Source organism: Grus americana, chromosome 2 (assembly GCF_028858705.1).
Source record: "Grus americana isolate bGruAme1 chromosome 2, bGruAme1.mat, whole genome shotgun sequence".
Lineage (NCBI taxonomy): Eukaryota > Metazoa > Chordata > Aves > Gruiformes > Gruidae > Grus > Grus americana.
In genome coordinates, this window is record NC_072853.1 from 168656767 (window position 1) to 168680943 (window position 24177).

Genomic DNA, 24177 nt, shown 5'->3' on the forward strand with positions numbered 1-24177 from the left:
ACAATCTAGATGAAGTAAAACGAGGTGAACACGATCTCTACATACAATAAACAATTCCCCCTTAAACTGTCTTCAAGATGCTTCCCACAGCGAAGCACAGGAGCTCAGTGAGGCGGGACCTCCAGCTGTAAGGAGCTGTTTCCCATTGTACTTCCCCACGACGCATTACGTTACCAAAACACAGAGTCAAAGCTGCAGCTGAAAAAGAATTAAACCCTCACGCCCCAGCAGCGGGCTGCCCTTCAGCAGACACAAGGTTTGAGTATAACCCAGATGATGCAACTGCAGCGGCATTAGCTTCATTTGACTGTATTTAAATAAAATAAAGCATTTAAAAAATAACAGGCACTAAAATACCCTCCCTGCTTACACCACGTACCAGCCGAGCCCCGTGTAGCCTCTCCCCACCCTCCCTGGGCAGACTGCTGGGCAGTTTGTGGGTGCCACAGAACACGAGGAAAGCCATTTCCACGAAGCAGCGTGGCAAGCGTATCGGGAAGAGTCAGCTCCCAGCCAGCATCCAGGTTGCTGGGCTCAAACCCGCAGCTGCAAGTTCCGTGGTGTTCCCAGTCAGACGGGGAGAGAGCCGGTACCCGACAGCCGCAAGGAACAGGCACACGTCTCCCCCCCCGCTGCAGCCTCCCCCCACGAAGGGCAGTCTTTGCTTGTTCAGTTCGGCCCTCAGAGTTTCTTCAGGCGACTGTACAGTTCCCTTTTGCTCTTCTCACCAGCCCAGGTTCGGCTTTTGGTGCGGAACCTTTTCAAGTCTTCTTTAAAGTCCTCGTGGTGCATGGGGCGATAGCTCTGGGGCTCGCAGAAGCTCTGGGGAAAGAGAAGACGGTTGAACTTGGATACGTCACAAGAGCGATGATCTCTCTGAAACTCGCCGACAGAGTGTGGTAGCAACCATCGGAACAGCTCCCACCAGAACAAGCAGAACTAGAGCCCCTCACGCTGAGCAGGGGATTCGTACCAGACACTTGTGACCAAAGCCAAGCGATATTCAGATTACAGCTACTTCCAAAGCGGTAGCTGTTAAACCAAGGACTTTCAGCCTCGTGTGCAGAGCTCTCACCCCAAATGTTCTGGCAGACACCAACACACACCCAAAGCCTACCCAGTATTCACCTCAAAACAGCAGAGATTTGAAGAACACCCGTACCTGGGGTGGCCAGCCCCAGCGTGTCACAGCCTGCTGTCGGCTGTCCCCTGCTGCCACCTTGAGGCCCTCGGTCCTCCCACCTCGGGAGAGCGTACCCACAGGCCCCAACCAAAACCCAGGCATCCGCTACACAAGGGGTGCCAGGGATCGTAGGGAGAGCCGAAAAATGGGACAGAGCTCTCTGCCACGAACGCCGGCATCCCCCAAGGCAGCCCAAACGCTGGAGGACCCAACATCCCACTGGGAAACCACACCCAGCTGCTCACAGAAAGGCCAAGTATCTCGCATCTCCCTGAAAACACACCCGGTCACAGGGCAGGAAGGTAATCTGAGAGTTACTCTGAAGTGCGAGGGCCCGAGAGGGACTACAGAGACAGGGCGCAGTCGAGTTTGTGTCAGAACAGCAGGAAGAATTGGCTGCAGAGAGAGTTCAGCCTCTCAAGTGCTGGAGCAGCAGAAGCCAAGTGATAGGAGAAACACCATCCTCACAACGCTGTTAGAGCTGCCGGGCATTTTTTACTTTCCTTTTCTGAAACAGAGGCTGAAAACTCAAAGCTCAAGTTTTTCACTGTTGCTATTTTAGTACGGTTTCATGTGTTATACAGCAATTACTGTCAAGCCTCTCTCCTCTCCTCGTCCTGCCAGGCTGAGCAGTCTTCAATTCCTGCTCCAAACGACATTTTGAACTCCTAGTTATTATAAAAGAGCAGAAACCAGTTTTATATTTTACTCTTGAGAGAAATGGAAAAACCTTTCAGCTATGGCTGCAAGACAGCTCCGAGGTATGGAACAGGCTTGGAGAAGCAAAGGCAACCTCGCTGCCAAGTTTTAACTGCTCTCGGTACAGGAGGGCACTGGGAAACAGAGCAGGAAAAATTACCCCAGCAAAAAAACCACTCTGCTCCAAAGAGAAGTCTGATTGAGTACATCAGTATTATTCATCTATTGTTTTTTCTCAGTGGGAAAGCGCTGAATTTAAGAGAACGTTACTTACCCGGCACCTTAAGAAGAAGTCCTTGTAACCCCCCTTCAGGACATACAGCTCTGGGTAATGGAGGTTGGGGTATTCGTTACCCAGCCTGTCCCGCTCTCTCACAAACCGGCACCTGTAGCAAAAAAGAGATCCTCCATTACATCTCACATTCAACAAACAACACGCGAAACCAGCGCTCACCCAAAAATTCCCATTCTTCGGGTTACGGAAGCAAGACGCTGCCTATCAGGAACATGCTGATAGGCCGCACTGCCTGCAAAGCTGTGGCTAACAGCTTTTCCCTTCCCATCTCTGAGCGTTCCAGCCCAGCTTCAACGCAGCCATTCGCATCGTGGGCTGTGTCACGTTGGCCAACGTCCGCTCATGACAACCTGCCGGCACAGGAACTGGTGCCACCCCAAAAGCTTTGCTCTCGGCAGTCGGTTGGTATCTGGGGGAGCATGGGACAACTCACATTCGAGGACCCCGCTCGGAAGAAAACTCGCAGTGGAACACTATTATCACTCGTTTGTTCTCTGAAGGCTGGATCGGCTTCTTAAGCAAGTAGTCCTCCACGTCCTCTTCCATATGAAGGTTTACAGCACCCTGTAAAGGCAGAGTCGTGCCGAGGACACACGGTGAGTGGGGGAGAACAGTAACAAACCCGTCCCACTCCTTGCACGCTGTCTCCTCATCTTCCCTAGAGGAGTTCTGGCAAGCCCCCCGCCCTCGGGAACACAGCTTCAAGCCCAAGCAGAACATTACGGAGTCTAATGCTGACTCTGGGTGACCTGGACTTGTCTCAGGCAGCCGTTTCAGCGGCTGTGGCCCGATGCATTTCCCATCTCATTGCATCTGAGAGGGCCAGCCAGCTTGCTCAAGCAGGAAACTTCAAGGTCAATTATGTTTTGCACAGCCATTTGTTTGTTCTTTAAGGTCCGTGGTTTAAATGAAGTTTAATATTCTAATTTTAGCTTCCCTAGATATCAGGATGCTGGACACCAAGTGTTGTACATCCTCCTCTGGAACCATCTCCCTGCTTGCCACACAGGCCACCGCTTCTGGCTAAGGAAAGAGTAACGTTCCCCCTCCTGAGGGAGAAGTCACTTTATGACCCATACCACATCCATGTGGCCCTGGATGCTCGCTGGGGAGAGCGGCCCCCGCGGTGCCCCGTGACCCCAGTTTGCCCTGGGGGCAACTTCAGAGAATTCTACGTTGCTCTTGCGGGGTCAACGTACCTTGATGTGTCCTCCTTCGTACTCATACGGGTATCTACAATCAATTATCACACATTCCTTGATGAAGCTCGCAAACTTCCCAGTCAGCACAGACACAATCTGGGAGAGGAAAAAAAAAAAAAAAAGAAAAAAAAAAAAAAAAGAGTTCAGTTGTGAGATGGTTTTGTGTTGTGGTTTGGGGGTTTTTCCCCAGTAAATTATTTTTCCTACTGTCCCTGGAACACATACCATTTCTGAGTCGATATATTTTAAATCTTGATGTTTCCCATCGACAGTGTGGAATAAATAACCCTAGAAAACAGACAACATTTAACTGAGAAAATTCCAAGTGCGAGCCACACAGGCGACAGCACAGCGTCCAGCAGTTCATTTGCTAACAGATGCTTGACAAGAATCTCTTCAGCAAAGCTTAAGAGTTAAAACTAAGAATTCTAAAGTTCAGGGACCAAAAGTTTACTTTTTGTTCCTATACTGGAGGGATTTTGTAGTTTTTTGAATAACCACAAACAAATTGCTTTGTGCCTAAGCTGTGAAAGCACCCGTCTCCTCACCAACAGCCTTTTCTAGCTATTTGGGTGCGTGCTGTTAAAGAAGAGAAGCGCTTCATTTAGGCTGGTTTGAGACATCTCTACCAGGAGAGGCCATTAACACGCGTGAACTAACACTTGACCATTAAATCACTTGAATTACCTTCGAGAAGTCACCAATAAGATCTCTCTGGTCGCTGTCCAAAATGCTTTCGATCTCTGCTGTGGAGGATTGTGTCTTTACTATTTTCAAATTCTGAAGGAACACAGGTTAGAGATCAGTGCACTGACAGCAGAGACACCCTTTTCCCAGAACATAACAGAAGACTCAGAGCTCGCTCTGAATTGTAGAATCCCAGAATCGTTTGGGCTGGAAAAGACCCTTAAGATCACGGAGTCCAACCGTTACCCCAGCACTGCCCAGCCCACCACTAACCCATGTCCCCAAGCACCACATCTACACGGCTCTGAAATCCCTCCAGGGACAAAGCTCTGAACTAGTTCAGGAAATCCAGCTTCCCCTTTGGATTAAGGCAAAACTCAGGCTCAGGAGGACACAACTACTGCACCAGCCCCGCCAACCCTCTACACGATGCCCAGAGAATGCAGCTGTGCTCGGTCAGCAATTCACCTGAACCTCCCCCATTAACCTTCATAAACCGGACACCTATGCTAGATCCTCCCCTAATCAATTCTGTTACAACATCGGATGCCAAGCCACCGACCGTTGAATCCTCAGAAGGTGTTCCAGGCAGGCTTTTCCTCTTCTTGCTTTTCCCTGGAGAATTCTCTTCCTGGGACCTCTCCATCCTTTTCTGGGTGGTTCTTCCTGCACCGCTAGGCAGAGATGAAGAGCCAAACAACCGGCATCGTTTAGCCTACGAGGAAGGAGAGAAGTTAAGAGTTGCCTAGCAAAGATTTAGGTTAAAAATTAAGCAAGCCTCAGACTTTCAGATTATTACAAGTTTTGCCTCATATAAGACACTGCCACTGCTCAGCAAGAGCAGGATGTCAGTAGGGTCATCTAAATTCAGAACCTACACTTCCAGTGACGCTTGTTTCTTGCTGCGTGGACTGGGTGAGTTAGGAGCACCATCAGCAATAAGATGTGCTAGCAGAGTACTTTATACCAATTAGCGGCCAATCTATCAGCAGATTAAGGAGCTTTTTGCTGGAGTCTAAACTCCCTTCGCAGTCTGTTATCAGAAGATCGGGCTACAGGCATTCCAGGTGAGCCTGTGCAGAATGTATTCAAGATATGTCAACAAATATCTGATAAGGAAAGTCAAGATCTTCTTGCATTTATGAAGTGTTTTTGTAAAAAGAGAGCTAGCGCCTACATCCGCACACAGCGAGCATTGTTCCATGCTGACAAAGTCTTCCAGTTAAACAGGCTTTGGAGATAACAGAATGCTGAGGGAGGGTTATGCCATATCTTGGTTTGTTGTTGTTAGGGATACAGGATCAGAGAGTGCCATCCGTTGTCCCAGTAGTGAGAACAGCTGCCGGAACAACATCTCTGTTCTGTTGTGCTCTGCCAGAACACTTACCCGATTGTCCGTTTTCCTCATGACTAGTGGTGCAGTCCAGAGGCTCGCCACATCAGATGGCATCTCCTCATCGTTCTGAGGAAAAAAAGAAAGTTCATTTTCATCTATTTCACTGTGGGCAGAGCCTGTAAATATCTACAGCTTCTGCAAGGCTCGGGCAAACATTCCGGTTGACTTCAGCTATCGGAGCAGTTTCAGGAATTTAACTCAATCACTAGTCCAATACTCAATGAAATAATCAATGAATTGGTTCTGTTAACAATGCTGTTCCTCCAAAGCTATAAGCATTTCAAATTCAGTTGGAAACAGTCTTCTACAAAAGTGGCTTGAAAACAAATATCACCTTTAGCTCTTTTGGCAAGTTTCTAGAGAAAAACACCAACTGTTCCAATAATTGTCTCTAGTCATGCAGTTCCCATCTGCCAATAGGAACAGCAGCAATTCTCAAAGTAACTACGGTTCACACCCCAAGTAAATCCCATTGTCTGCACTAGGAAATAGCGCAGAGAAGATGGAGACACTGAAACATAAGAGTTGAAAGAGATGACGATAGCTCATCTCCCAGCGTTCCCTAGTACTGAGCTTTTTGCAGGCTGACTCACCACAGACTTCTGCTAGAACATACGTGCACCACGGACACATATCATTGGCAGACTATTAACGCTAGAGCCGGTTTTGAAACGTCTGTCATATTTCCTTCATACCTACCTTCAAGTCTTGCTCATCTAGCAGCTCTAGGAATCCATCATCATCTTCGCTTTCAGTGGAAGTCAGAGAAGACTGCTGCAGGAAAGCTGGCCTGTAGTTCTCCTGTTCACCCGTGGGAAACTGAGACAAGACAGTTAGTTCTAACAACCTGCCGTCGCTTCACTGCGGGATGCTGTAACCAGAGGTGATGTCACACCTCTCACCGCACTACAGAAAACATGGCGGTTATGCCACCGCCTTGAACACACTGACCTGAGCAAACCCCAAAGTGGGTTCCAATACTTCTGTTTGATCCCCACAACAGGGGATTGCTTCATTAGCCTCGTTTAACAATAACCCTCTTCTCTGGAAGAGGCTAGCCAGTGAAGGAGCAAAGGAGAGAAATGGGTGGTGCCAATAGGAATGAGAACCAATAAACTCTGCAGGTGCTGAGCACGAGATCAGCAGTGCTTCAATATTGCCAGATTGAAGGAGTGGAGACAAGACCGAGCCCCCCAGCTCTGTTTCTGTGCAAGGACCCCCCACGGTTTTTCAGTTGCTTTTTCTAAGCAATAGAATACAAATAAGGTAATATTTTCTTCCTGGATGTAAAAGCTGGATGTAAGATCCAGTTGCATCTACACAGTTGGCTTCATTGTTCCAAATGCACCTGCCTCAATATAAGTATCTACTTTATTGAGAGTGAAAACAATTTCCAACAGGCTTCCTCTATTCCACATCGATGTCCACACTCCCTCGACTTACTGCAGCATAATCTCAGCTCTGTAGTGACTAATCTTTCACAGACTACAGAACAATCCACGTTTCAAACTTCTGACCATCTCATGAGCCAAGCGTGAGGACAGTTTCTTATCCAGCAGATAGGAAAACTTCTCTATCTGGCACATAAATAGTGGTGATTAACAGCATTGTCTTAGGACCACGATGCAATTTTTCTTCCTCCCAGACAGTAGGTATGCAGAGGATTAGATGAGAATTAGTTGTGAAGAACACTGTAGTACTTACTGTCTGAGCTGGAGATGAATTCTGCCTCGGTCCAGGAACACCTTTTCCGTCACGGGAATGGACGTGCATAGAACTACGAGAAGCTGGTTTGGTTGGCTTCTTGAACTCAAACGATTCCTGAATTAGAAAGGAGCAAAGCGATCATTTTACCAAAATTAAACACAGCTTAAGTTCCTAGGATCATTTTATCTTTTTAGTTTTTTTTAAAAATACCTGGTGTTTTGGATTTAAGTTCCCCGCTGCCAACAGGAATAGTCTGAAGGCAAATGCTTTCAAATTGAAGATGTTACAATAGTGATTCATTTAACATAATCAAGTTTTTATCCTCTTGATATAACCTACAGGCTTAAGGCTTTTTTATTCTTTTTGCCAGTCAACTTCTCTGCAAAAGAAATCATTTTTAAAGGCAGCCAAGGCTGTCGCATCCACTATTGAAGGGGTGTGCTCATTTGGCTTCCTCGGTACCGCCTCTTACCCCGTATCATCGCAGGCAGCAGAAAGCAACACTTACATTCTCCTTATTTTCATCTTGTTCCAAGAGTTGAAAAGCATCACTGTCCAGAGAATCGGAATGGTTTCTCTTCAGAGCAGGACTGCATCCCAGGAGGCTTTGCTACAACATTCACACAGAGGTAACAGTTCGTATTGTGCAACATAGTCTTTGCACGACTACATTTTTGGCAAAAGAGGGGTTAATAAAGACTGGAAGGTCTTTAAGTACAAATGTCTGCAAACTACGTGCAAGAGTCATTTATGCTGACACACAGGTACCTAAATGCTCCAACTGCCTTTGTGACAAAGCCACATCACTGAAATTTCACACCAACTTGAATGAGATTTGGCATTTACAAGCTGTAATTTTGACAGTTTTCATTAAGTATCATAGCAGCTGTGGCTGAAGCCAGAAAATTAACAAGTTATGGAATGTATCCAACTAAAGACACTTAAATCCTTTTAACATTTATACAAGACCGACACCACCCTCACTTACTGGCAGTGAATGTATTCTTCTGAAAGGCATTCGAATGCTACAACAAAAGAGAACCAAAATTTATTTCAACATTTTGTTTTAAAAGACAGTAACAAGAGTAAAACTCACATTTTTTCCCCTCCCCCAGTAAAACTCCGTAAGCTACAACAGTCACTGACTAAGAAGTTAAAACAGAATTATACTTACTTCAGTCTGCTAGATTCAAGAATTGCTTTCTCGAACCTAAAAGCAAGCGATATGCCCCACAGTTAGCACCAAAGGATACTACACGAAAAATCAACCTTGTGTGTAAGTCATGGAGTGTTATGCTAAGCAGAAGCCAACGTAATTATTGATGACACTGCCTTTCTCAAAAGCTATTTATAGCCAGCTTATCCCATCCTAGATTTTGAAACACTAGCTAGGCTCCTTCTCACCCTCCTTTCCCCAAATTCTTTGCAGCATTGCTTAGGCAACAAGCCAGGTTGAAGAAGAAGAAAAGCTCAGTAAACCAGGGACCAAGGGCATCCCCCCCCCAGCCCTGAGGATAGAACGTTAGGAAAAAAAGTCTAATTCAGAGCGGCAAATTTGAAGCTCGGAGTAAACTGCTTAGTATCAGTTAAGACATATACAAGCAGATACAGACTCATTAGTCTACACTTGTTAATGGTGCAACGTGAAATGCCACAAGTCAGGTTAGCACACGGTTACATACGTTTCCTCCATGATATCGTTTGAGGTTGCAGGACCGGGCGAATCCAAAGCACAACCTGTAGAGGAGAGACAGCATTTTCTACCAAGGAAGGTCTAAGAAACACCAAGTATTGGCCACTACTACAGATTTCCTCAGAGACCCTGAGCTCAGGTAGGAAACTAATGCAGAAAGTCCCATCTGCAGCCTCACCTCGGCGTGGAAATAAATATCACTTACAGATACTCCGTACCGTTGGTTTTGGCCATGGATAATGCAGTGTTAGTGCTTGAGGAAAAACAAGTAATTAGCCCTGAGAAACCTTAACACAAGAAGAAAGCGGAGATTTAGCAAGCTTGGTTATTCTATCCCACTCTGTGGTTTGCAAGCTATACTTGTGTTTTAGCAGTTCATAAAGTTCCTTTGAAGGCTGAAAGTACCATGCATGGTCAGACCGGTGCATAAATTCAGAGGGAGACACTGATTTCCATCACTGGGCTGGACCGATGGAGTATCAGAAGCTTCCCTGATTCTACCAGTCACGGGATAATAGCTTATTTCATTTTCACTGATAAAACATCTCATCTGGGGGAAAAAAAAAAACCAAAACACACACCACCCCACTTGTCGGCAAGTATCAGTACTAAGATGGAGCTCCCTGGGTTTCAGATAAACAATCAGCTCGTGTTAAGAAAAAGCCACAGAAAAACCCCAAGCCACAAGACAAACCCTGCTCAACGGCCTTGACTTGAGCGTGCAGAGCAGGTTAGCACAGTCTGGGTTTAAAGAGAGAAGCCACATGGTGACAACTTGCTTTCAAAGTTATCACCCTCCAGAGGGCAGAAACTCAAATCAGTCCCATCGGAGCTGAATGCAGATATGCCACAGACCCTAACAATGAAGAACGAAACACTATCTCCCATTTTCCAGCCCACAGCCCCAACATGCAACTATAAACACTCCCAAGCCAATATCTGCAGGCCACCACAGACCAGAGAACGGTGGGAATCCAATCCACCGGTGAAGCCTATCTTGGGCTATCTTTAGCAGCCTTCACCCTCAGCCGTCTCTACTGCAGGAAAGGCTGACGCACTCATGATAAGGTGTTGACCCACTACCATGTGCCGAACAGAACATCAAGGCAATCTGAAAACGGTACTGATAAACCTCATGCTGGAGTACAAAGCATGGCAGGTCAGCAACCACGTCCAACAGCCATCCTGAGCAAAAAGCCAGCAGAGCCCCACAGTGGGAGCAGAACCTGTTTTTTTCCTCCATGCTAGCTCTACTCCTAACGTACTCCAGGACAATTATAGCAAAAAAAACCCCACCCACAACCCAAACCATGAACTGCAGAAGCTCGCCGAGTGAGGGTTTGCCTGCCTCCCTCCTCTCAAGACCCTAAGGACGAGAAGCGGCTGCAGGGATTGCAGGCAGGCAGCATTAGTTCTCTATCCAAACCCTGGAAGCTGCTTGCAGTGGAAGCCCTGTAAAGGTACGATGCCTTTCATTCCTTACTTGTTATTTACTAATTGAGAAAGCCGTACCTGAGTCTGTTGATTCTGACGACACTGTTCTTTGCAAGCCGTTAGTATTCTTGTTTCCCAGATCTTGCTCAGCGTTTTCATGCTGACTGTAAAGGAAGTTACGTACTTGTTTTAAATGCTTGTTAAAGTGAGAAATACAATATAGGAGTGCCTGAACATAGATATACGGTACAGATAATCTTAACCCGCAACCTATATCGTTAGCCAAGCGAAAGGATCCCAGGTTGGCAGCCCTGCAGACTGCAGTCTCTGTGCACAGTTGACTACACAGACAATGCCACCACCAGATCACCACGCTCGACAAATATGCCCAGTCCTAACGCCTACCGGGACTTAAGGTTTTGGTTTTGTTTTTTGAAACCTGCACATGGAGTGCTGATGATATTATAAGTTAGGCTTAAGCCAGAGACAGGCAGAGCGTGATTGCAATCATTCTGATAGCCTTTCTGGTCACCTAGCACCAAACTACCAACCTTTTCTCCATGGCATACTAACCGTGAGGGATTTTTTTGAAATGATGTTTTAGACCCTGTCCTGAGCTTGTGAAGGTCCTAATACGACAAAGTGACAGACCTTGCAACAAAACTTTAGGTCTAAATCAATTTAAGTGTGCAATAGGTTATTGGTGCCTGGAATCACATTAGCACCCCCAAACCATTCTCTAGAAACACCTCTATCACCTCATTATCCTCCTCGGGACTGCAACCCTCTCTTCAGCAGCCACTCCTTTAATTATCATTTTGCATAGAAAAATTAACAAACTTCTAACTCAAACGCATTTTTTTTATAATTAGTTAGCTCAAATTTTGTCTTATCAACTAAGAAAGTTGTTCTCTGCTCACGTAACTGTAAGACCAGTCTAAATCATTCTGTGGGTGAAGGGGCTCGAGGCATCCAGAGCAACGCCAGTCGCTCTGTGAGTGGGCAGGGAGCCTGGAGGCAAGCTCTCCTGCCCGACTGCTCAGCCACATCGGACACACATTCGTTTCATACGTGGGCAGGGCTCGCAGCAGCTTCCATACAGAGAGATATGCGTATCATCTGTAGCCTTACTCTATGTTACCTTAAATAAGGGAAAAGCTACGTGAGTGTGGCTCCTCCATCATAAGTTAATTAAAAAAAATGCACCAGGGTGCAAGCTGGGGCTACAAACTTGAAGGACAGAATAATGAATGTGTAAGGGACTGGTGCAAATCGTTTACAAGAATTCCAGGAATCTGAAGGAGGGAAGGATCATAAAGAAAGCAGATGATTACAGAAATGAGAATGATATAAAAACAGCAAACAAAGGACAAATACCAGGAGGGCCATCAAGACCAGAGAGTGAACCAGGGCAAAACAGGAGCCATGTAAGGGACAAACTGTGGAGGTTACTGTACAAATAACAAGATGGAGTTAGACTGGTAACAGCAAAATTGGGTTGAGCAACTATGTGGCCGGAGTTATGGGGAGAGAGGAGCAGCAGAGCCCAAAGACGGCAGCATTTTCCATACATGAAACAGTAAAGAGAGGAGGAGTGTGCAGGAACTGAGCAAGGGTGCACATGGAGAACAAGGAGCTAAGATGATGCAGCCAACGTGGGATGGAAGGCAGGAGGCACGGACACAAAGGTACCAGCATTCGTTTGGGGGAGAGGGGAAAGCACCCAGTCCTGGGGCCAGGCACAGGGAAGGGCTCAGGAGCGAGGTGGATGCCCGAGCAGAACCGGGGGAAGATGGTGGCACGTGGTGGGACACCGCTGGGGGAAGATGGCCCACGGCACAGGGACCACGGTCACACGTGGGCAGGGGAGCGGGGGGGGGGTGTGGCCCAGTCTTGGGGCTCCCCAGGGCGAAAGGGGATATTTGGTGTGTGGAGGGGCAGTGGAAAGGGGGGGCCCGAGCAGCAGGAGGTGGGGAGGAGAGCTCTGCAGGGGTGGAGGCTTGGGGGGGGGCAGGGGTTAAGGGAGTCGCGGAAACCTCCCTTCCTCGTGGTTTTGCAAGGGGGGGTGGGGGGGCATAGGAAAAACTTCTCGAGGCCTCATGGCGGGGGGGGGGGCGGGGAGGGGAGAAAGAGCTCCTCAGGGCCTCGCTTTTTGGGAGGAGAGTTAGGAGAAGAGATCATCGAGGCCTCAGTTTGGGGGGGGAGTGGGGGGGATGGAAGGAGAGAACGCGGGATGAGCAAGGCCTCACTTCTGCAGGGAGGAGGAAATTAAGGGAAGAGCTCCTCGAGGCCTCGGTTCGGGGGGTGAGGAGGGAGAAGGAGATCCACGAGGCCTCACTTTTGGGGTGGGGGGGGAGTGTAGATGAGATCCCCGAAGCCTTGCTTCTGAAAGGGGGGGTGGGCAGGGAAGGAGAAAAAAAACCTCGAAGCCTTGCAGTTGGGGGGGAGGGGGGGAGCAGGAGAAAAGTTCCTCAAGGCCTCGCTGCGGGGGGTGGTGGTGGAACGGAAGGAGAAGAACAACTCCTCGGTGCCTTGCTTGCCTTTTTTTTTTTTTCTTTTTTTAAATGGGGGGAGGAGAAGAGCCCCCCCCCCCAGGCCTCGCTTCGGGCCCGGGGGAGAAGAGGCCCCTGAGGCCTCACATGATAGGGGGAAGCTCCGTTTAGGCCTCGCTTCGGGTCCGGGAGGGGAGAAAGGGGTGAATAGGCTCTCAGAGCCTCGTGGTTCGGGTTGGGTTGGGTTTTTTTTGGGGGGAGAAGCCCTCAGTCTGGAGGGAAGGGGTGTGGGGGGGCTGCCCGGGGACGGCGCTCAGCAGAAGGGCCCCCCCCGCTTTGACTGACCCGCGTCCCAGCTGCTCCATGGTGAGGCGAAGGTCGGAAACCGGCGAGAGATCGGCGGGAAAAAGAGACTTGACCACGGCGGGTGAAGCTGGAGAAGCCGGGGAGAGAAGCAGGAGGCGGCGGCGGTAAGAACCGCCCGGTGTGGGATCCATGGAGCCGAGCCGAACCCTCCCGTCCTCCTGTCAGCGCGGCCCGCAACGCTTTGACCCCAGCGGCTACCCGTCGCCCGCTCCGAAGCTGGCGCCAAACTTCCCCTCCGCCAATCAAAACCCCCCTCTGCGTGACGGGGGAAGGGGGCGAGTGTTTTTTCTCAAATCTACCCGCCCACCGCGCTCGTTCTGACCAGTAAGAACGGCGGCGGGAGCCTCACTCCCCGCCTCCAACTGCTGTTTGACGCCGCTTCTGGCCAATAGAGAAGCCAGCCAATAGGGTGCCTCAAGATGAATGCGTGCAGAAGGGGGACTACATTTCCCAGCATGCAACGCCGAGGAGAGCAACGCGTTCCACGCGTTGCTCTCCTCGGCGTTGCATGCTGGGAAATGTAGTCCCCGCCTCCCTGAGCGCCGCCATTGCCGCCATATCTCTGGCTGTCTCCCTTCAGCCGTGCCTCCACCTCCCCTGGGCCTGAGGGGAAGCGGGTAAAACTGAGAAAGAGGAGGGGAAAACCGACACAAATTCAACAGGTAACTGAGCCTCGGAACCCTTCCCGCATCATTTCTCCTCAAACGAGATCTTTGTGAGAACAATAAATGGCATTACCAGGGAAGCAGCAGCCAGTTTTGTGAGGTGTTTCGGTACCAGCGTGAAAAGAAGCCAGCGTACATCCCTGCAGCGCCGAGCCTGGGCGTGTGGAGCGACGGCACTTGTGAAATCGGAGCGGGAGAGACCCGAACGCATCGCGTGCGGGGTGGTGCCGAAAGCAGGCGCACTTAGGCCGCTCCAGATAACCTCTCCAGACCTCGCTCGTGTCCTCTGCCTTCAAGAGAAGGTATTATTTGCCTTAAAAATGGACACACACCCAGCTTTTCAGAGGACCCGTTGCCCCACCTTCCCTTTCCCCTGCCCTGTCCCCTTGCCTACGGTCACGGAGCAGGATGGAGGCGGCGATGGTTGTGCTGTGAAAAGGAAGGGACGCTGTGCATGGGTTGTCCCTCAGGCCTGTCCGGTTGTGGACGCTGCAGGTGAAGGGGAGCAGCTCCAAAACACATGGTCCCATTTTACAGGGAGCTTGGGACGTGTGGCGTGGCTCCAGCAGGTCGTGTGTCCTCTCCTCAAGTAAGGGTTTGCAGACCTCTGCTGTCATGCCAAGTCCCTGGCAGATGTGCTCTGCCAGATCTCCCCGTGGTGGTTTCGGAGGCTGCCATCTCCGGCTGCAGGGCTTATCACATTGGCTCCAGCGTCCTCAGTGTGACGCAGAGGCGTAAAGGCCTTGTCAGGAGAGCCCACACCTCCAAGACATCCATGTCCCTGTCTGCCTGGGCCCTGCCACCCACCAGGTTCACACGATGCTCCTCATTCCTGGATTAGACAACATGGCGCTTGCTCCCTCTCCAACCGCCCAGGATCTCAGAGATTCCCATCACACCCCCATTGCTGTCATTCTTCCAGCCTGGAGAGGCTCGGGCTGTGCCCTCACTCCAGCTCCCCAGTCAGCCCTGTCCCCTCCCTGAACATTTTCCTTTCAAGCAACAGTTTTTACAGTTTTACATGAGCAGTTACCACCACTATCAGCAGCTCCGCGGCTCCACCCTGGGTTTCTGGGTGTGGGGTGGCTGCGTCCCCATGCTGCCCACAACAGAGCACACCACACCAAGCCAAAGCAAGCCAGGCAGTGCTGCCAAAGACCGGCATGGGCAACCAGAGCATCTTCCCTGCTTCTCTTCTGCTTATTTGTGTGTGCCCTCAGTGCCCACAGGGACAGGTGGGACACCGTCACTGTGAGATCTGGCAAGGATAACAGTATGCAGACACCCCCCAGGCAGGACAACATATCTTTAATGCTCCAAAGGACTTGGCAAGAGGACATGCAGCAACATGCAAAGGGGATCCAGCCCAGGCAGAGCTGCAGTGAGTTTGCAAAGCGGAGCTGCGTCATTCCCATGCCTCTCGCCTGCTCAGCTAGCCAAGGGCACAGGCAGGGGACCAGGAGGCATCCGACCCCGTCAGGCACACAGCTGGATGTAGCTTTCTTGTGACCAGAGCCAAAAGTATGGGAAGACCTTCTCGCTGAAGGAGGCCTTCAACTGCAAGATCTGCACCATGTTCTTTGCATTGTAGAAGGTCACTTCGCCCGCTTCGTAGTCCAGGTGGACCCTGATTTTCTGGGGCTCTTCATTCAGTACCAGCGGGGTGGGGGGCATGTGGAGCGCCGTGTACTGGCGATCCCAGCCCAGCCGCAGGGCCCAGATCTTCCCCATGGCCATGTTGAGTGAGTCCTTCCTCCGCACGGACTCCACAGCCACCCCCACGGCCCAGCTGTCCCCATTCCCTACCTCCAGCTCCCAGTAATGCCTCCCGGCCACGAACCCCTGGGAGCCCAGGACACTGGGGCTACCTGTGAATCTCTTGGGGGTGTCGGGGAGGTTTTGCTCTCTGTCTCCCAGCCGCACGGTTTTGCGGTCCCTTGAAAGGATCAGGTGTGGACTCGCCGTCTCCGGGTCCAGCGTCACCTTCACTAATGCACAACAGAGAGAAATGTCAGTCCGTTGCCCGCCAAGGAGTGAACCAGCACCTCTCCCTCCTTTTCCATGGGGCTGGGACATGTCCTGTGAGCACAGCGGGCACGCATGCCCCGGGAGTGCACGCACACGGTGCCCACAGCCCCCTCGGGCAGCACGGGACACGGGGCACTTGCTGCCCTCCACGCCAGGACCCACGGGCAAAGCAACGCTCCCTGAGGCAGGATGGAGCCAGGCAGCGTCCCCGCACGCAGGGGACAGATGTAACGGGCTTTGCTAAACCTGCTTTGCTAACCCTGCGCTGGATATTGCTGGGGCTAAGCGTGCTGGGGCTGCAGCCAGGCTGGGCGTGGGGGGGCAATATATCCCCGTGGGTGTGAGGAAGCATTGCCTGCAAGGCAGCAGCGTGCCAGGCCAGTCCCTGCTCAAGTGACAAGGGGGACAAATGCTCACCAAAGGGAAAAACAGCTCCCGACCCCGCTCCAAGGAGCAACCAGGCAACGTCACTGCAGAGCAGAAGCCGCCTGTTCATGTGGGATGATCTGCTGCCATCCCGTGGCCATCCCACAAGGCCACAGAGGTGACACTGCGCAGTGCCACCACCCCAGGCCCTCTGCTAAGCCCACTCCTCTGGGGCCCCGGCTCACGGTGGGCACCCCGGCGTGAGGGAAACCGAGGCATGCCCATCCTGTGCGCCAGGTCCCTCATCCCAAAAACTGAGAGGGGAGAGACCGGCCTCACCACAAACGGCGCCAGCCAGCCCCGAGCCCTGCGATGCTGCCAGCACTGCATGGACCCCGGGCGTCTGCAAAGGCATTTCTGATCTGCGCCTAAAAGCCAGCTCAAAATGCGTACGGCCCCTCTGCTTAACTAGTCACAGTCTTTGCATCGCAGCAAAAGAAGATAAAGTCTCCAGAGATAGGGAAGCCGAGGGCCTCGTGCTATCCGGCCCTCACTGGGCGTTAGAGTCGCTGGGTGTTGCCTGGCGTGGGGACGGACCTGGGGTTTTTATAGCAGGCCCAGCCAAAACGAAGGGACCCAGCTCTAGAGAGACCCTGGATTTAGCTGTTGTGGTGTGAGCCCATCTCTGCCCCCAGGACGTAAGGAAACTCATTCTGGAAAGCTTTTCTCCCTTGTTTGTGCCCATCAGCTCCAAAAACTCACCCATTTCTCTGTCCATCTCGCTCAGCAGGTTCACTAGAGGAAGGAAAGGAAGATGCATGAGGCTCTCTCCTCCTGTGGGATCTTTCCTGCTCTCCATCAGGACAGCAAGCCAGACGTGGAGCCTGCTCCCCAGCAGCCCTGGGCTCCAGCAGAGCCCATCTCAGAGACGGGTCCTGTCTGGAGCAGGCGTGTTTGGCTCCCAAATCCCAGGCAGAGGCCGTGGGCGGCGACGATCTCCCACTGCAGCTGAGCTCAACGGGAAGCACGGCGTGGACGCAGCAGTGCCTGGTGCCCTGGAGCAGCAGCACGGCCGCCTGGGGCCCAGACGCCAGCTACACGGCAAGGCATCGCTTGCCGCTTCTTTGCTTTACCTTTGAATTTGGCCACTGCACCCACAACCAGCTGGCTCATCTCAGAGAGGCTCTGAACGGTCCTCTGCAGCTCCGGGGAAACCGGCTTCGGGATCGGGGCCTTCGCCGCCTCGCAGCTAGGGGGGAACAACACGGAGAGGAGCTCTGACCCCAGCAGCCAGGGCCAGGAGAGAAACAGGGGGACAACCCCCTACAGCGAGAGGAAACCTCCGGCCGCAGAACTCAGGGGAGCCGCGTCCCAGGTACCAGCACGGAAACCCCATCCTTAACAGGGGTGCAACGACCGCTGGCGGCCGATAACATCACGTTAAATCCCAAAGACTCGGCAGGGCAAAGCCACCTCCCTCCCGGCGGCAGTGCTCGGCCGCCTGCAGCATTTCCAAACCTCTGCCCAGAGAGAGGGGGAGAAGAGCGACGCCAAGCCCCTTTCGTACCTGCTCAGGGTTTTGCCAACATCCTGGAAGAGAGGAAACACCAGGTCAGCTCTGGCACTGCCGAGAAGGACTGCGGCCCCCGGCACCGAGTCGCAGTCACTCCCCTGCTGTGTGCAGCGGGGTGATGGGGACGGGGGGGTCACACCACTCTCCTGGGGACTCTCCGGTGACTTGCTCACCCAAATCCTCGCATTCCCTCAGCTCACACTGCAGGCCCAGGCTCACACCAGCCACACCACACCACACACCGCAGTGTCACAGCCCGGCCGCTGGCACGCCGGCCGGCACCGTGCCGTGCTTTGCTCCCAGGCTCCGGGCTGCGCGGGCAGCGGGATGCAGAGGGTGCCAAGCGGGTGCCCCCAGCCTCGCCGGGGGGGGTCACAGCGCCCGGGTGGGCAAGGCAGCCTCACCATAAGGAATTCAACCACCGGCTGGTCACGTTTCTTCTCTATCTCCGCAATCAGCGTGTCCAGCAGCGATTTCCTCTCTGAAACACTGGAGACGTACTGGCAGCGCTCCTCGGCGAGCTGCCCACGTGCCCGGTCGAGCTGGGCCAGCAGGACGCCCTCCTGCTCCCGCAGGAACTGCTGCAGCTGCTTGAAGGCGTCCTGCAGCCTCTGCCGCTCCGAGGCCACCTTCCCCTGCAAGGCACCCGCGCGGAGGCCGCTCAGCCATGCCATCCTCCGGCCGCCTCCGCGTGGGCACGGGGCAGAGAGCGGGGCAAGGATCGTGGGGACAAGGAGAAGAGTTTTGGGAGAGGAAAAGCTGGAAGAACGGAGGGGGGAGAGGAGTGGCAAGTCTGGGTGTTGCTGACTGCGAAGTCTGAACGAGAGCAGGATGGAAGAAGGATAGGTGGGACGGACAGAGGGAGAGAGAAAATAGTGTTGTTAGGGAAGAGGAGAGAAATATGTTATGGGGAGAGGGAACGATGGGACAGGCCCGTGGGGACACGGGGGTACGCAGGCAGGAGGGCGCCGAGAGAGAAACACACACCAGCAAGCCATCGCTCTCCTTTTCTCCTTCGGGCTTAAATCCTTCTTTCTCTTTTTGTAGAAAACCCAGGTTGCTCTGGAGTGTCTCCTGGAGGGGGAAAAAAAAAAACAAACCCCAAATGACGTGTATTTGGTGAATTTGGGCTTTCATTTCACATTTGCAGGAGTGAGATGATGTCACTGCCCGTGGGGACAGTACGGCTCTGCAGGGTCGCTGGGCTGGGCTTTGAGCTCAGCTCAGCATCCCCCCCCCCTGCCAAGCAGGCGCTACAGCCAGCCTAGGGAGATCCCCGTGCGCAGCTGCTTTGGCCGGAAGTATTTCTGGAACGGCTTCATGTGGAAACCCTGAAGTCTGTGGGTTTGGGTGGGTTGTTTTTTGGTTTTTTTTTTTTAATTAGGAAAAACAACTTTTGGTGTTAGAAGTGGGATTTGTGGGAAGAGGTCTGAAGCGACGGCAGCGCTGTGTCTCAGACGCACTCCGTAAATTCGCTGGAGTATTAAAAAGCCCCTCGTGCTCCTCCAAGCCATGCCCTGCAGCAGAGCAGGCTCCTGGCGGGGGGACCCCAGCCTACATCTCGGGGGGGCACCTCGTCCCCTGTAGCTGTGGCCCCAGCCCTGTCCCTGGCTGGGGACGTGTGGGGCACAAGGGACCCCCAAGCAGCGAGAGGGACCTGCGCTCCTGGACGGGCCGGGGGGAGGCCATGGGCAGCAGGAGCCAGGGAGAACCAGCACCACCGGCAGGGATACGGGACCCCAGCCCGCGGCTGGACAGGGACCCCAAGCCACGGCGAGGTGGGGACCCTAACCTGTACCCTGACGGGGACCCCAAGCCACGGCGAGGTGGGGACCCTAACCTGTACCCTGACAGGGACCCCCCAACCCATACCCAGATGGGGACTCCAGCCAGCCGCTAGATGGGGACCCAAATCCATGAGTGGACAGGGACCCCAACCTGTGCCTGGAGGACCCAGACCCGTGCCCCAAGGGGACCCCAGCCCGTTCCCGGAGGGGACCCTGCCCTGTTCCCGGACGGGACCCCAGCCCACACGCGCAGGGCACCCTGACCCGTGCCCCGAGGGGACCCAGCCGGTTCCCCAGGAGACCCCAGCCCCTGCCCAGAGCCCCCCCTCCCCGGTTCCCCCCTCCCTTACCCGGAGCTCCTGGGCGGCCTCCTCGGCGGGGCGGGCGCGGTGGTCGCGGTGCCGGGGCCCGTCTCGGCACAGGGGGCAGAGGAGGCTCCGGCAGCTCTCGCAGAAGAGGCCCAGGGCCTCGCCGTGGGCCGGGCAGCGGGGCCGCCGCGCCTCGTCCTCCAGGGCCCCCGCCAGCCCCGCCACGGCGCCCAGCGAGCGGTTGGGCCGCAGCGAACCGGGGGCCACGGCAGCGCGGCACTGGGGGCAGGCGGCGGGGCGCGGCGGGTCCCCCAGCACCGCCGCCATGCAGGGGCCGCAGAAGTTGTGGCCGCACTCGGTGATGACGGGCTCCAGGAAGAGCTCCAGGCACACGGGGCAGGTGGCCTCGGCCTGCAGGCGGTCACCCAGCGCCAGCACGGCCCGCGCCATGCCGCCGGCCAGCCGCTTCCCGGAAAGGGCGGCGGGGAGCCGGGGGCCGGGGCTGCGCCCTGCGCCTGCGGGCTCTGCGGGAGGGGCCGGGGCGGGGGCGCGGGGGGGGGCGGGGGCGTGGGGGGGGGGGGGGGGGGGGAGGGGGTGTGCGTGGGGGGTGTGCGTGGGGGGTGTGCGTGGGGGGGCTTGTGCAGGGGAGGGGGTGTGCGTGGAGAGGGGGTGTGCGTGGGGAGGGGGTGTGCGTGGGGAGGGAGTGTGCGTGGGGGGTGTGCGTGGGGGGGCTTGTGCAGGGGAGGGGGTGTGCGTGGAGAAGGGGTGTGCGTGGGGAGGGGGTGTGCGTGGGGAGGGGGTGTGCGTGGGGGGGCTTGTGCAGGGGAGGGGGTGTGCGTGGGGGGGCGTGTGCGTGGGGAGGGGGTGTGCGTGGGGGGTGTGCGTGGGGGGGCTTGTGCAGGGGAGGGGGTGTGGGGGGGAGGGGGTGTGCGGGGGGGTGTGCGTGGGGGGGCTTGTGCAGGGGAGGGGGTGTGCGTGGAGAGGGGGTGTGCAGGGGAGGGGGTGTGGGGGGCGTGTGCGTGGGGAGGGCGTGTGCGGGGGGGGGTGCGTGGGGGGGCTTGTGCAGGGGAGGGGGTGTGCGTGGAGAGGGGGTGTGCGTGGGGAGGGCGTGTGCGTGGGGGGGCTTGTGCAGGGGAGGGGGTGTGGGGGGGGGGGGTGTGCGTGGGGAGGGGGTGTGCGTGGGGAGGGGGTGTGCGTGGGGGGTGTGCGTGGGGGGGCTTGTGCAGGGGAGGGGGTGTGCGTGGAGAGGGGGTGTGCGTGGGGAGGGGGTGTGCGTGGGGGGGCTTGTGCAGGGGAGGGGGTGTGGGGGGGAGGGGGTGTGCGTGGGGAGGGGGTGTGCGTGGGGGGTGTGCGTGGGGGGCTTGTGCAGGGGAGGGGGTGTGCGTGGGGAGGGGGTGTGCGTGGGGGGTGTGCGTGGGGGGGCTTGTGCAGGGGAGGGGGTGTGCGTGGAGAGGGGGTGTGCAGGGGAGGGGGTGTGGGGGGCGTGTGCGTGGGGAGGGCGTGTGCGGGGGGGGGTGCGTGGGGGGGCTTGTGCAGGGGAGGGGGTGTGCGTGGGGAGGGGGTGTGCGGGGGGGTGTGCGTGGGGGGGCGTGTGCAGGGGAGGGCGTGTGCGTGGGGAGGGGTGCGGGCGTGGGGAGGGGGTGTGCGTGGGGAGAGGCATGTGCAGGGGAGGGGGTGTGCGGGGGTGTGTGTGCGTGGAGGGGGGCGGGGGGGTCTGTGCGTGGGGCGCGTGTGCGTGGGGAGGGGGTGTGCGTGGGGAGGGGCGTGTGCGTGGGGGCGTGTGCAGGGGAGGGGGTGTGCGTGGGGAGGGGTGTGGGCGCGGGGAGGGGTGTGGGCGCGGGGGTGTGCGGGGGGATGTGCGGGAGTGGGGGGGGGGTGTGTGGGGAGGGGTGCGGGCATGGAGGCGGGGGGGTGGGGGGGTGCGGGCGTGGGGGGGGTGCAGGCGTGAGCGCAGGCGTATGTGCATAGGTGTGCCTGCATGTGCGTACCCGTGTGCGTGTATGTTGACGTGTGTGTGCGCAGTTGTGTGCGTGTATGTGTGCGAGTGCGCTCGTGTGTGATGTGTACATACGTGCGTGCATGCACGCATGCCTGTTGCATCGGTGTGTGCATGAGCGCGTGCATGTGTGTTGGTGTGTGCACGGATGTGTACATGCATGTACGTGTATATATGTGTGTGTACGCACATGTGTTGGCACACGTGTGTACATCAGTGCATCTCTGTGTGCCCGTATGTGTGCCCATGTGTGTTCGTGTGTGTGTGCACGCGCATACCTGTGTGCCTTTGCGTTGGCATGTGCATGCGTGTATGTAAACGTGTACACACACTCATGCACCTGTGTGCCTGTGGATGTTGTATGTACGTGTATGTGCACATGGATCTGTGTGACGTATCTGTGCACGTGTGTTGGCACGCATGTGTGTATATCTGTGCAGATGTGCCTGTGTTGGCACGCGGATGCATGTTTGTGGGTATGTGTGTGTGTTTGTGTGTGCGTGCCTGCATGTCCTGACGTGGCTGGGCATGCATCTGCATGTGCGTGTACGCACGGGCGTAAAGCGCGTCTGTGTCTACGTGTGTCTGTGTGCATGTGCCGGGTGCACGCGTGCCTCTCTGTGTATGTGCGTGTGCAAGTGTGAACGGTTTTGTACATGTCTGCCTGCGTGTGGGTGCACATTTTTGCGTGGCCATGTGTCTGCCTGTACATGTATGTGTATGCATGTGTGTGTGTGCGCATGTGTGTGGGCGCATGTATGTGCACGTGTGTCTCTGTGCGTGTGTCTCCATGCAGGTATTTGCTTGTTGCTGTGTAGGTGTACATCTGTGTGTGTATCAGTGTCGGTGGGTGTGCCAGCGTGTGCCCCCGTGTCGTTCCACGTGTGTATGCATGTCTCTGTGTGTGCACACGTGTGGGGGTATCTGTCTCTCCCACTGTATGTTTGTGTGCCTGGATCTCAGCACACGCATGTGAGCGTGTGTGTGCGTGTGCAAACCAGGGAGGAACGAGCAGGGAAAAGCCGGGGGGGGCACAGGGCCCCCCTGTGTGTGCGGTGCGTGTGCCCACATCTGCGCACACACACACGTGGCCGTGGGCAGCCCGCGGGAGCGAGGATGACTCTGGCAGCCGGCGGGCACAGCCCAGGGAGGGCTGGCGCACGTGCGAGCGTGAGTGTGAGCGTGAGTCTCATCCCGCCCTGCACGCGGGCGTTGGTGCAAGAGGCAGAGCGTGCCTTGCGCCCCTTGCACCCCGTGGGACAGCGCGCGGCCTGGAGCCTGCTGCTGGGCTCCCACCTCCCGGCTTCAGAAATCCTTTAAAAAAGGGACGCTGCCCTTCCCCGCAGCAGCGGGAGCCTTCCCGGGTGCCCAGGCCTGCGAGCCGGCGCGCTTCGGCACAGCGCTGCCAGCCACCTCGGATGCTCTGGCTGTTTAAATACGTTTAATAATTTATAACCTAAACGTGCCCGGGAGCGCCGGGGAGCTGCGCCCCAGGTCGGGCCATCGCGGGCAGGCTGGAGGACCGGAGCGGGATCCTTCCCCAGGCCTCGCGCTTGCAGGAGCCGCTTCCCACCCGCCGGGGCTGGGGGTTAATGCGGTTTAAGGGATTGTGTCAGCGCGGCAGCTGTGACATGCGGGAGCCGAGCGTAATCCGGTCCGTGAGCCGTTTCCCCAGGGCCGGCTGCCTCGCCGCCTGCTGCCGGCCCCTTCCCGCACGTGTGAAGTCTCGCCAAACCGAGCGGCCACCCTGGGGCGGGGGGGCTCCGGCTTTCACCCCTGCACCCCACGGCCGCCGGTGGCTCTCCCGGTGGCTCCTTTGCTCTCGCCCCAGCCCTGAAACCCCCGGAGGGCAGCAGCGGCGCTTAGGGAAGAGAAGAGGGCCTCCGGTAGCCCCACGAGCCCCCTCGGGGATCCCTGCAGGCTGCGGGGGCACGTATCCGCTGTGCCGGCCCTGGGCTCAGCCCCTGCGGGCAGCGGGTGCCCAAAACCCTCCCCCCGTGTGCAGCCGTTGGCTCCGCTCCATCGCCCCCCTGGCACGTTGCGGGCCAGGGCCCGAGGAGTGTCCCCAAGCCCTTCTGGGGGCACCGCACATCCCTGACGCGCTGCTGGCGGCCGAGCTGTCCCCGGCAATGAAGCGGCCGAATGACACCCGTCCCCGGTGGTTACTGCCTGCGCCCTGCCACCCCCCCGCCTGCTTCCCAGACTCCGTCCCGGCAGCTGCGGTGGCGTCGGCACAATGCTCTCTGTCCCCCCGCTTCGCCGTCGCTGCGGCATGCCGGGGTGCCAGCCCGGTTTCCCCC

The 24177-nt window shown here is 55.6% G+C and overlaps 2 protein-coding genes across 2 annotated transcripts; both read right to left on the reverse strand.

Annotated features, from left to right (window-relative positions):
- Nucleotides 1-296: 296 nt before the first annotated feature.
- CDC25A (cell division cycle 25A) lies at nucleotides 297-13562 on the reverse strand. Its single transcript, XM_054818416.1, has 16 exons — nucleotides 13134-13562; nucleotides 10375-10460; nucleotides 8852-8906; nucleotides 8344-8379; nucleotides 8158-8194; nucleotides 7678-7779; nucleotides 7167-7283; nucleotides 6162-6281; nucleotides 5454-5528; nucleotides 4629-4781; nucleotides 4067-4159; nucleotides 3605-3667; nucleotides 3377-3475; nucleotides 2611-2741; nucleotides 2157-2268; nucleotides 297-822 (listed from the first exon to the last, which is right to left on the reverse strand). Exons 1-16 carry the CDS (start codon nucleotides 13283-13285, stop codon nucleotides 682-684), a joined length of 1572 nt encoding a protein of 523 aa, XP_054674391.1. The 5' UTR covers nucleotides 13286-13562; the 3' UTR covers nucleotides 297-681.
- A 1547-nt stretch (nucleotides 13563-15109) lies between these two features.
- LOC129203628 (E3 ubiquitin-protein ligase TRIM7-like) lies at nucleotides 15110-20400 on the reverse strand. The gene is made up of 7 exons (XM_054818417.1): nucleotides 19924-20400; nucleotides 18774-18860; nucleotides 18191-18421; nucleotides 17781-17803; nucleotides 17347-17462; nucleotides 16976-17008; nucleotides 15110-15807 (listed from the first exon to the last, which is right to left on the reverse strand). Exons 1-7 carry the CDS (start codon nucleotides 20329-20331, stop codon nucleotides 15296-15298), a joined length of 1410 nt encoding a protein of 469 aa, XP_054674392.1. The 5' UTR covers nucleotides 20332-20400; the 3' UTR covers nucleotides 15110-15295.
- Between the last annotated feature and the right edge of the window lie 3777 nt (nucleotides 20401-24177).